Genomic DNA, 12,049 nt, shown 5'->3' with positions numbered 1-12,049 from the left:
ATACGTCTGCTAACTGTTAGCCGCGAATTGCGAACTGCCTACTTCTGTCATTTCTTTGGTTCATATGTTGCTCCTATTGGGTTAAATCAACCATAACACACTTATTTTCACAACATTAAGGCAGTATGAACATAGAACAGTCTGCTGAAACCCACTGTAGTGCTAATAAGTGTCCAGTTTCGACACCGGAGGGGAACGACTTGAAGAAAGGAGCTCTGAAAAGGTAACCAAGGTAACAGTTAGCACTAACGCTAGCTAACTGATATAACGTCTGTCAGCATCGGACATCATATTATTGTCAGGCATTGCTGATTAGCTTGTTGTAATCACTTTGAAAAAGCATATTCTTGTTCCTTTATCCCCCTGTGTCGCTGTGATATTGCTCCCAAGACCCTTCTGTGACCATATGTGCTAGCGTTATATGTCACTGGTTGCTGTAACTAGTGATGGGAATTCCGGCTCTTTTTAGTGAGCCAGATCATTTGGCTCAGCTCACCAAGAAGAGCCGGCTCTTTCGGCTCCCAAACGGCTCTTCATTTTACCACTTCTGCCTTTTTATAATTCAGCCAAATTTAGCGCTGTTTTGACCTATGATTAGTATGCGTGCACATGTATCACTTAAATTATTCAATAGAATTATACTAAATCTTATAATTTCCAGAATATCATAATTTGACATGCTGCTTCATTTCCGACCATCCCTCATCTTGTCTGCTATTCGCGTACCGCACTCCTCTCTCTCTTTCTCTCCTCCTCTCCCTCCTGCTCTGTACCTGTAGACCGTCACACGCCGCGCACCCGCCCCTCCCTGCTTGATGGTATGATCCTTGTCTGTCATCACCTGACTGGTCGCACGGACGCCATTAACACAACGTCAAGTCACAATTAGTGCATTGAGTGCCCGTGGCGCGGAGAAGATCGTCCTATCATTCTGCCTTGAATTAATAAAGAAACAAAAAACATTGTTCACTTAGAAGAGCCGGCTCTTTTAGCCGGTTCGTTCGCGACAGACACATCACTACTGTTTACCCCCTTTCTTATTTACAGAAAGGCCTGCTATGATAAAAAACTGAAGTCTTTATTAGCTAATCTCAGACATGTCGCTCTGTTTATTTGACTGGATTTTAATGTGGGGAAAATGCATAAATTAATGAATTTTTCAATTCAAGCCCTTTATTGTCATTGTGTAGTACAACGAAATTAGATGTTGGCAATCCCATAGGTGCTAATGAAAGATAATGCAATAAAAAAAGAGAGTGCAATATAAATATAAAATATATAAAAGATAATAAAATATAAAAATACAATATGTATATTGATGCGATGACAGTTGTGCCAGATTACAGTTTTGCCAGATTATTGCACAAAGTGTCCGTCAAATAATTATATAATTATTGCACAGCATCATATAATTATTGCACAGAGTGATCAGCATGTTATTGCACATATCCGTAACAGTAGATCTACAGTATTTACATTGCAAAAGTGACCAACGTGTTATTGCACATTTACATTGCACGTGTTCAACTCAGAGAGAGGAGACGTCAGAGTTCAGGAGGTTTATGGCAGTTGGGGAAAAGTCTGTAAGTGTTAAGTTCATTTTCTGTAAGCTGGCCAATGATCACGGACTAGAGGTCAAAGTTCACCTACCTTTTCACTCCCATTATGCTCCTCTGTGTGGGTATCCCACATAATCTGTTCAAGTTGTTAAAAAATGCCTTTTGATTTATTTGTAAAATATACTGTCTTTTTGCAGAACTTGTCAAATATAAAATTAGTTAATTTTCACTTTGACAGTTTATGACTAAAAGTGATTCCTTTGTCCGTCAATAAAAAAATGTAGTGTACAAACATATCCTGTCTTTAAGAGTATAGTTTCCCTCCCATCTCTCCCCACAGAACACCATTCTCAAAGTTTAGGAGAGTCAACTCCAACTTCAAATCACCTGTAAGTAAACCCCATCTCTGTCTTTAACACACACACACACACACACACACATAAGTGCCAAATGTGCATCCCAGTATCATGGTTGTCTGTTTTGCACCTGCCAGCTTCAAGTAACCGAGAGTGCTAAAGTTAGCCCAGCAGAGGAGGTGGCAGAGCTGGAGAGGAAAAGAGACCAGCTGGACTCAGAGATAGCACAGCTGGAGGCTGAGTGAGTACAGCTGTATGTGTTTGTCTACATGTATTTCTGTCTTTGAGGTCCAACTTCAATGGTATGGGTTGAGGAGGTCAAGCATGTCGCCATGTTGATGATGTCGTTGATGATTCAGTTTAGTGTTAGGGGGCAGGGAATAAATAATATTACAGTGAAATACCCATTATAATGCACGTGTGCTCTTCTTGCCTGCACACAGTTTATCAATGTATTCTGATTTGCTTTGACCAGTTGTGTGTGTGTGTGTGTGTGTGTGTGTGTGTGTGTGTGTGTGTGTGTGTGTGTGTGTTTCTCCAGGGGTTGCAGAGTAGAGGAGCTGGAGCGTCATATTGATATGCTGCATGAGTACAATGACATCAAAGACATTGGACAGTCCCTCCTGGGTCGTATTGGTAAGAGAAATACTCATAGACATTTGAATTCACTAGTTTTTAGTAGCATTTAAAAGTGCATAATAGTCTAATTTAAAAGGCCGAGATAACATTTTAAGTTCTAATGTTTATAATTGAATATAGTGGATCAGATACATTACACTTCAAGACAAATGTATATACATGTCAGTGTTAAGGCCTCTCTTTTCTACCATATACAGAATTTGAATTCTAGTGCACAGTCACATGGAGACTGGAGGAATGTTTCTTCTAAGTGACCTGAGCTGTGGAAAATGTATGGTATGACAGCAACATGAACCATCCACGGTATACATTTAATACCCGGCATGTCTGCTGATCGTAGCAGCCATTTATAGGACGCGTCCTCTCTTCCCTTGGTTAGCAGTAGCCTTTTTTGTATCCATGACAGATGAAGTCCAGTTGCAGTTATGAGTTGTGTGAGTCATTTTCAACTATTTCTTTGCAGACTCTCTAAACCCCCAAAAAAATAGTGTTGCGAGATGACAGCTAACCCAAACTGTCAGTTGAATGAGTTGTCTGTCTGACTACTGACTCATGTTTTACACCTCTTGGCTCATTTATTATAAGGCAGTGTGAACCCTGAACAGACAAGATGAGGCATACAACAATATGTCTTGTTTCTGGTGTGATTTGGACCAAAGAAAACAAACTGCTCAAAGGTTAAAAACTACTTAAATTACTAAGATGAATAGACACCCTTAAACTAAGACAACATTGGATTTACCACATGGTCAAATACAGTTATTGTTGTCACAGTCTAATACCTCGTGGTATTTTGATGGGAACGCACCAATGAAATATTATAGCGCAGAATGATATCTATGGAGAAAATGAACGGGAGTGTACTCCTAAAACCTGATATGCAGCCATGCCCATCTTCATGTGTGCTAAAATATACATTTATTACATTACATTACACACAAGTTATTTAAACATACATCATCAAATGGTACATTTGTATAAGCTATTATCTGATTAGGTATTGCAACTATAGCTTGTAGGAACGGTGTAAACTAAAAATTATGGGCTTTGCTCGGTGTCATTGCAACGTATAGAGTGCTGCAGGAATTAGTCCTAAAACCCAGAAATGAGTTAACTCAAAAATCATAGAAGTGATGTTCATTTGTGAAGATTATCTTACTGAACAAAATTTGTAAGTAACCCTAAAAGTGTGTTTGCCGCAGAGTTTATGTTATATAATAATCCAAAACCCAATGGTAAAATCCCATTGGCTTTTCGATGAGGGAACCCAAGGCGATGCTAACTTCTGGGTTAGTTTATGAAAATATGTCATCCCTGCACAACTCTTGAAATTGGTTGAAATTCAAGTTGTTGTACAGCCAGCCAGCCACCAGAGGGCGACAGTGCAGCAGTGTCTCTGTTTCCCTCTGGTGCTTGAATCAAAATCCAAGGCCAGTCTTAACTTTAGACAGAGGAGGAACCTTCTGACAACCTTCAAGTATTTAATCCCACAATGCTGATTATGTTTATATTTAGATTCCACTGGCTTGTTTATAAAATATTCATTCCGTTAGATTAACACTTAACAGAAAATGTGATTGGTTGAAGTGCCTCTCTTATTCTGGTTATACTTGGGTTCTCACAGCCACTGAAAGTCCTTTAATTTTCTGTGTCCAGTCATATGTTGGCTAATATTGATCAGCATTGTCGTCATGCATGATATGATGACAGAAATATTAATTTAGTTGAAATTGCAATACTTTTGGTGCAATACATTTAATAATCACCTAACTCAAATCCCTGATCGGATAGTAACTAGCACAACATCGTCAGGCTGTAGACCATCATTTTCCTTTCCCAAAGAGATCAGAAAGTTGCGTTGACACTTCACCTTCTCCCTACAACGTTTGTCATAATTCCTGTGACACTGCATACTGATACTGTGTAAATCTCTCCGTCTGGGCACACACTAGTATAAGGAAATAGCAGGCTACAGTGAGTGTTGTAATTCTGTGTGTCTTTAAAAATATATTTGCGTGCATGTGTTGCAAGTTACTGCATGAGGTTGAGTAATTGTGGAGTTCACACATTTTTACACCGTCAAGGAAGGTTTTGGTGAATCACAGCCAAGTCACATTATGATCTGCGCGTGTGTCATAACAAACATGACTTTTTACCTACTTTTACATGCTTGTGTGCCAGGGGTCAAATCAAATCTGAACATCCTTAACAACATTAAGTCTTTGTGGAATCGCAGGGACAACATAGATAGTTTTACATTCCTCAAATGCTCTAACATCACTTAATTTCCCACCTCTGTGGTTGTCTGTGTAGAATAGCTGTGTATAGATGTATCTCTCATTTTAAATGTAGACTGTGAGTTAAAAGCTTGCTATCTCTTTAAATCCTCTGTCAGTACAGTACAGTGGAGAGTCAGGATGATAATGACCTCTCAGTGAATGGAGGTGGCGTTTCCCCTATGACACAATGGCAGTCTTTCAAACCACGTAGACACACACACACACACACACACACACAATTGCAATCTCTGTCTGTCATGCAGGCACATGCATACACTCACACATACACAAACGGTCAAATACAAACTCATGCTATCATCCTCTTCTTCCCCCTTCCTGCTCTCTCTCTCTCTCTCTCTCTCTCTCTCTCTCTCTCTCTCACTTTCTATCAAACACACCCAGACACTCACTCACACACACTCACACTCACTTTCACAAAGAGTGTACACTTAAACACTGAGTTGCTGTTGTATGCTGTTATTCTGAGAGGGAGGAGATGGGTGGGCTGAGGAGAGAGTGAGGAGACAAGAGGAGATGCCCTGCAGTAGCCTCTAAAGACAACTGTCCCTTTGTGTCTTACCCTGTCCTTCTGTCTGTCTGTCTATCTATCTGTCGGCCATTAAGGTCATTGTCACATCTCCCAAGAAATGTCTTTTTTTGTCTACATAATCTTGAAAATATGCACATTTTCACACAATTATATCTATTTATATAATCCAGGAGATTCCCTAATAATACATTTGCCATTGTCATTCATGTAGTAAGATCTCTTATTGATGAAAAAACAAAATAGACTAATCAACAGTGGGTGACAGAGAGGTTGATTTTGTGGATAAGGTGATAACGAGACAAGTGTGTTTGTATTTACATTTTCAGTTTATGGTGAAAATAAACATATTTTGAATACACAGAGTGAAAGTATTGATTTTTAAATTCTTAGTTTTTGTTGAAAGTTGTTCCAGACTGTTTATAATCAACCGTGTTGCCTATATACAGTACGTAGATATGACAAAATCTATTAATTTGGCGCCGTAGTCTGAAATGAACCTATTATTCAGGTGCTGTACTTTCTAAGATGACATTTCATGAAATGTCAGTGAAGGATAACAGTACAATTTTTAAAGGAAACACTCATTCAAAACCTTGAACTGTAACCCAGCGGAGCCTCGAGTGTGCCCCGCAGGCACAAAGATGATTGACAAAGCATCAAACAATGAATCTCTCTGTAGCTCCAGGCCTTCAAACCCCCTTATTCCAACTGCACTGCATGTACACACCCTCACCAGATGAATACCATTTGAATAAGGTAAATGATAAACCGTTGCATCACTTTAGGGCTGCTGAGCTATTGCTTATTATTGTCAAGGCTGGTAAGAAGACCGGGTAAAGATATAGAGACAGTTATTTATCAAGAGAAAATACCAAACAGTTGCTGCTTCTTCTCCAATGTGACGTTTTGCTTATGTTTCAATATTTTGTTTGCTGGTCATTAGTGCTAGTTATGATAAATTGTGATTGTCGGTGTCATTTTTTTACATTTATAAAATAGAAATTATGTATTAGTTGATCTAAAAAAAAAAAATGTCATGCATTAACTGACATGAGATCCTACCAGTACAGCACATTAGCACGCTGTAGCAACCAATGCTACAGATTTGTCAGCCCTGTATATAGGGAAAAAAACAGTACAGTCTCTGTATCAGTCTCAGCCCGGCACAGCTCAGCATTGCTTGGTTCTGCATGGTGTAAAAAAGGCAGACATCTAGCTAGTAGGGCTAATTTGTCAGATATTTTAGATGATATGCAGTAAATTAATGCTTTAGCAGGGTTAATGTGTGAGAAAAACGTCTTTTTTAAAAAGCTAATTTCCAGTTTTAGAAATTGAAATGGAGATGGGTTAAATAGCATTTTAAAGCTACTGTATGCCCTGTGTTTAAAGCGAGTCCTTTGTTTGGTACTGGGATCTCGGTCTGTTCAGTGTTATTGAGGGTTGTTTGAAAAGTGGACTAAAGGGAATTGACCCTGTAATCTGCCGAAGGGGCCTAACCCCTCCTTTGCTATGTCTTGCAGCTGCTGTGAGGGGGACCACCACACGAGAGCTCTACAGCCACTTTGGTCTGGAACTGGATGATTGAAAAAAAAAAACTCTGAAATTACAGTGGTGAGAATTGTTCCTCATGACCGAGGGGAGAGGGGCTTAAAGACCAAATATAGGAGGATAGATTTGGACTAAAGATGTGACTGGAGGAGCTGTGTTGACCTCAACCGGCTCCTTCAGACGGAGGTTTGTTCATCTTTCTTGGTGAATTTGTTTTCAACCCAGTTACCGAGAGAGATTTCGACAACATAGTAAGAGGTGAATGACACTGGCCCTGACGACAGACATGGTATTTAAGAGGCCACCCACTCAAACCATTAATTTAATGCTTTGTTTTGACTTTTGAGCTTATTAAATGGAGTTTGGATGACGGTATGCATGAATGTCAATTTCAAGTTTGTTATTTTCAAAAAAGAGGGAACACTAGAGTGTTGACTTAAAGTGTAAAATAGAATGCACTAGCTCTTGGTATGATATGCTTTATATGCTGACAATAATATGTAATAAATGAGACACTCAGACCACCACAGACAGTACATTCCCATTTCAATCAATATGTCAAACTTTATTTGTATAGCACCGTTCAAAGAGGTTAGTGTGGCTCAAAGTGCTTCACAGGTGACTGACAAGCCGAAAGTAAGACAGAACAAGTGTGAACCATGAAAAAAACAGAAAAACATTCATCAATTTAACAATGAGATCATTTGCACAAGACAATTAAATTATGAAAATGTAATAAAATAGAATTAAAAGCTATATTAACAAGTAGTGATAGTAGTTTGAAGTAAAAACTAGATTAATAGTATAAAATAATAACATTTACAAATTAAATACAATATAATAAGTGATTAATAAAATAACAATACCATACAATAAAATTATACTAATTAAATACAATAAAATAAGTGATTAATAAAATACTAAAATATAATAAAATTATTCAAATTAAATACAATAAAATAGGTGATTCATAAAATAACAATACAACATAATAAAATTATACAAATAAATACAATAAAATAGATGATTTTAAAATATAATACAATTATACAAATGAAATACATTAAAATAGATGATTATTAAAAAAAACAATAAAATATAAAATTGTACAAATTTAATAAAATAAAATAGGTGATTATTAAAAAAACAATAATAAAACAATAAAATATAATCTAATTTTACAACTTAAATACAACTTAACTTAAATACAATTTGCTTTGTCACCTCATTGTCCACTATGGAAACTCAAGAGTTAAATGCATCATATTTATAGCATTCACGGAACGAAATAGTTGAGCTATGAACTATGTCAGAAGGTATCACGATACACTGACCGTTTTTGATATTCATTCCTCCAACCATTTCAGTGAAAAATCTAACATTTAGTTTATTTTGATAGACTGTACGTTTATAACAGGCCTGTCTGCTGAATTCAACCCAAAATAGGACACATTTGTTTGCTTTTAATCACCACCCACTTTTTAAAAAGTGCTAGTGGGGTGAAAAAAGGATATTAGGTAACCTGTCATGCTCAATTTACAGTTTCCTCTCTGTCTACACTGTACCATCTAAAAGTTTAACTAAAAAGAAAGTGTTGGGTACTTGCTTCCTTTATTGGAAAAAAATTCCACAATGCTGCCTTGCATGCCCCCAAATGTTCACTACATGTACTGAAGGGAAAACGCAGACTAGCAGCATAATATACCGGGCGTGCCCTTATCTGTCTGAGAACCACTGATAATGTGTCTCTCTGACTGATAGCGGGAGAGGAGCTTCACAGCCCGGATGATGCTCTATTTGACTGCTTGTGTGTCGATGGGCCTCACGTAAAATTGTGAAAGTGAAGGGTGAAAAAGTGTACGTATGCACTTTCATCTCTCGTTTGCAGGTCAAAGCACATCCTATCTTCTTATCCTGATCTTTGCCTATCATTCATTTACCATCCATGTATCAGCGATTCCAGATGATAAACGCTGATCAATGTAAAGCTTTTATCTGATTAGTCTTTGGCACTGTTGCAGATGCAATTAACTATTTGAAATTGGGTGACATGGTGCAACATATTTTGCAAGAGTTTAGAAGTACACGTGTCCCCTTTTTAATTTGGGCTCTCTAAACCACAGGGGAAGTAACCTTTGCAGCAGTGACCTCCAGCATTTTGTCATAGTAGGCCATGTCTTTTGCAATCTTCCTTGATAATGCAATGTGTTTCATGACTTGTCACACTGCTGTAATGAACACTGTGTGAAATGTCAGAACGAAGTTAATCTTTTACGTCATTGTGGGCTACAAAACTCTTGTGGCTTAAAGTAGCAGTAATCAAAATCACCTTTTATTGGCCATATGTTTGCACATATACAAGGAATTGGAAAGACAAAAACATATTTTTTATTATTATTGCCCCAAATTTTGTATGTGGTTGGAGCACATTTTACAGCCACTGACACATATAAGGGCACACTTTTAATCGTCTTTCAGTGCTTTTAAGTATAAGTAAGCAATATTTTCACTAGGGCTGTCAAGGTTAATAATAACACGTTAGCGCAAATTAGTTTTAATGCCGCTAATTTCTTTAACGCATTAGTGCAACTTGTGATTTTTAGGTTGTAGTGGGCTCAATCGAAACTAGAAAAACCTAAGGAATCCATTGGTATGAACCATGTACCTTGTCGCGAAATAGACTAAATAATGCTCAAAACGTACACAAAATTTTGGCGCGGAAAAGCTGGCATGGCATGACCTGAAATGGGTTCTATGGGTACCCACAAGTCTCCCCTTTACAGACATGCCCACTTTATGATAATCACATGCAGTTTGGGGCAAGTCATAGTCAAGTCTGCACACTGACACACTGACAGCTGTTGTTGCCTGTTGGGCTTGAGTTTGCCATGATATGATTTGAGCATATTTTTATGCTAAATGCAGTACCTGTGAGGGTTTCTGGACAATATTTGTCATTGTTTTGAGCTGTTAATTGATTGCTAATAATAAATATATACATACATTTGTATAAAATCAAGCATATTTGCCCACTCTCATGTTGATAAGAGTATTAAATCTTACTTTTAAGGTTCATTTTGAACAGAAACCTGCAGTAGGCAGAATGTTTTTGGCAACATTGGGCAAAAATACCATAATAACCTTTCAGCATATTGTAATTCAAGTGTTCTGAGAGAAAACTAAACTTCTACACCTCCTCATGGCTGTTTTCAGGCTTTAAAAAAAAATCTAACCCTTGACGGGAGACTTTGGCCAATCACAGGTCATTACAGAGAGAGAGAGAGTGTTCCTGTTGGCTGTTCTCCGGCTGGTGGGCGGTGCTTGGTATTTTTCTTCAACTGATCTCGAAAATGGCTGCCGGGTCAGAAACTTTCTCATTTAACAGCTAAACAGTACACTACAAGATGTTTCTGAAAACATTTGATGCGAGAAATAGGCGTTACAGTAACAGAATATTGATTCATCTTTGATCAGTGCTGCCTATAGTTTCACCGTTTGATCAGTTTCTACCCACTATATGGACAATCATGCGATTAATCGCAATTAAATATTTTTAATCGATTGACAGCCCTAATGTTCACATGTATTGGTTTGCCAAACTTGTAAGTACAAAGACACACATAATGCTAGAGCTTTTCAATTCAAGCAATCAGCTGATGTTGGTTGCAGTGAAAACCTGCAGGGTTTTATTATTGTAGATCTTGGGAACCCTGTCCTTCCTCATTCCTCGCTCCCCCTTTGGTTCCTTTTTTAGTGTGACAGATGCGTATTTAAAGCCCATCTCGTGGCTGGAGCAGCAGAGTGTTGAATGGACGTAGTGATGCAGGCGGAGAGGCAGGGCTCAGTTTTACACCACTTGGATCCGCATCAGGGTCTTGTCACTACCGGGTGGAAATCGTTACGTGCTGGCCTCGCTTTCTGTGCAGGAGGAGCAGGCTGCTACTAGGGCCGCGCCGCATTTCCTCCTCACCAGTGCTGCAAACTGTTTTTATAGGCATTACAGTAACGGATAATTGATTCATATTTGATCAGAGCTTGCAAAGCGATTGACAGCTGCTCAGAGACAACAAGGCTCCAGCTCTGCTCTGATTGGTTGTTTTCCTCCAAGGTCTGTGAAATCTTGCACATGCAGTTAGGGGCATCTGAGGACACAGAGGCACATGCACTTTTGTTAGGATATAGGTACGCGTTTTATAAAAATAACTTTTTTAATCATATTTGCTCCATTTTCTACCCACTACCATGCAATTAATCGCAATTAAATATTTTTAATCGATTGACAGACCTAATGCATTGACATGCATTTGGTTGCCAAACTTGTAAGTACAAAGACAACTGCACACATAATGCTAGAGCTTTTCAATTCAAGCAATCAGCTGATGTTGGTTGCAGTGAAAACCTGCAGGGTTTTCTTGTAGATCTGTCCTTCCTCATTCCTCGCTCCCCCCTTTGGTTCCTTTTAGTGTGACAGATGCATATTAAAAGCAAAAAAATCTAGTCAGTGATGGGTAAAGAAAGTGTGCTCCGGCTGGTGGGCGGTGCTTGGTATTTCTTCAACTGATCTCAACACAGCTGCCGGGTTTCACCGTTTGATCAGAGTTTGCAAGCAATTGACTGAAGCTGCTCAGAGACAGCAAGGCTCCAGCTCGGCTCTGATTGGTTGTTTTCCTCCTGTCTGTGAAATATTGCAGATGTCTTCAAGAGCACCTGAGGACACAGAGAGGCTCATGCACTACTGTCAGGATATAGTGACTGTCTTATAAAAAATAACATATTTGCTCCATTTTCTACCCACTATCATGCGATTAATCGCAATTAAATATTGTAATCAATTGACAGCCCTAATTTCCACATGTATTGGTTTGCCAAACTTGTAAGTACAAAGACACACATAATGCTAGAGCTTTTCAACTCAAGCAATCAGCTGATGTTGGTTGCATTGAAAACCTGCAGGGTTTTACTGTAGATCTTGGGAACCCTGTCCTTCCTCATTCCTCAATACAGATGCGTATTTAAAGCCCATCTTGTGGCTGGGCATGCGGAGTGATGAATGGACGTAGTGAGGCGGAGGTAGGGCTCAGTTTTACGCCACTCGGATCCGCATCATGCTCTTGTCAC

General features: G+C 38.6%; 1 protein-coding gene across 1 annotated transcript; it reads left to right on the top strand.

Annotated features, from left to right (window-relative positions):
- Nucleotides 1-7,460, top strand: swi5 (SWI5 homologous recombination repair protein). Its single transcript, XM_037752753.1, has 5 exons — nucleotides 1-223; nucleotides 1,900-1,948; nucleotides 2,053-2,156; nucleotides 2,457-2,551; nucleotides 6,904-7,460. The coding sequence occupies exons 1-5, from the start codon at nucleotides 126-128 to the stop codon at nucleotides 6,966-6,968; spliced, it is 411 nt and encodes a 136-aa protein (XP_037608681.1). The 5' UTR covers nucleotides 1-125; the 3' UTR covers nucleotides 6,969-7,460.
- The last annotated feature ends 4,589 nt before the right edge of the window (nucleotides 7,461-12,049 follow it).

The sequence above is a fragment of the Sebastes umbrosus genome, chromosome 19 (assembly GCF_015220745.1).
Source record: "Sebastes umbrosus isolate fSebUmb1 chromosome 19, fSebUmb1.pri, whole genome shotgun sequence".
Classification (NCBI taxonomy): Eukaryota; Metazoa; Chordata; class Actinopteri; order Perciformes; family Sebastidae; genus Sebastes; species Sebastes umbrosus.
The sequence above is the reverse complement of the archived record's forward strand: the minus strand, read 5'-3'. Positions and strand labels throughout refer to the sequence as shown.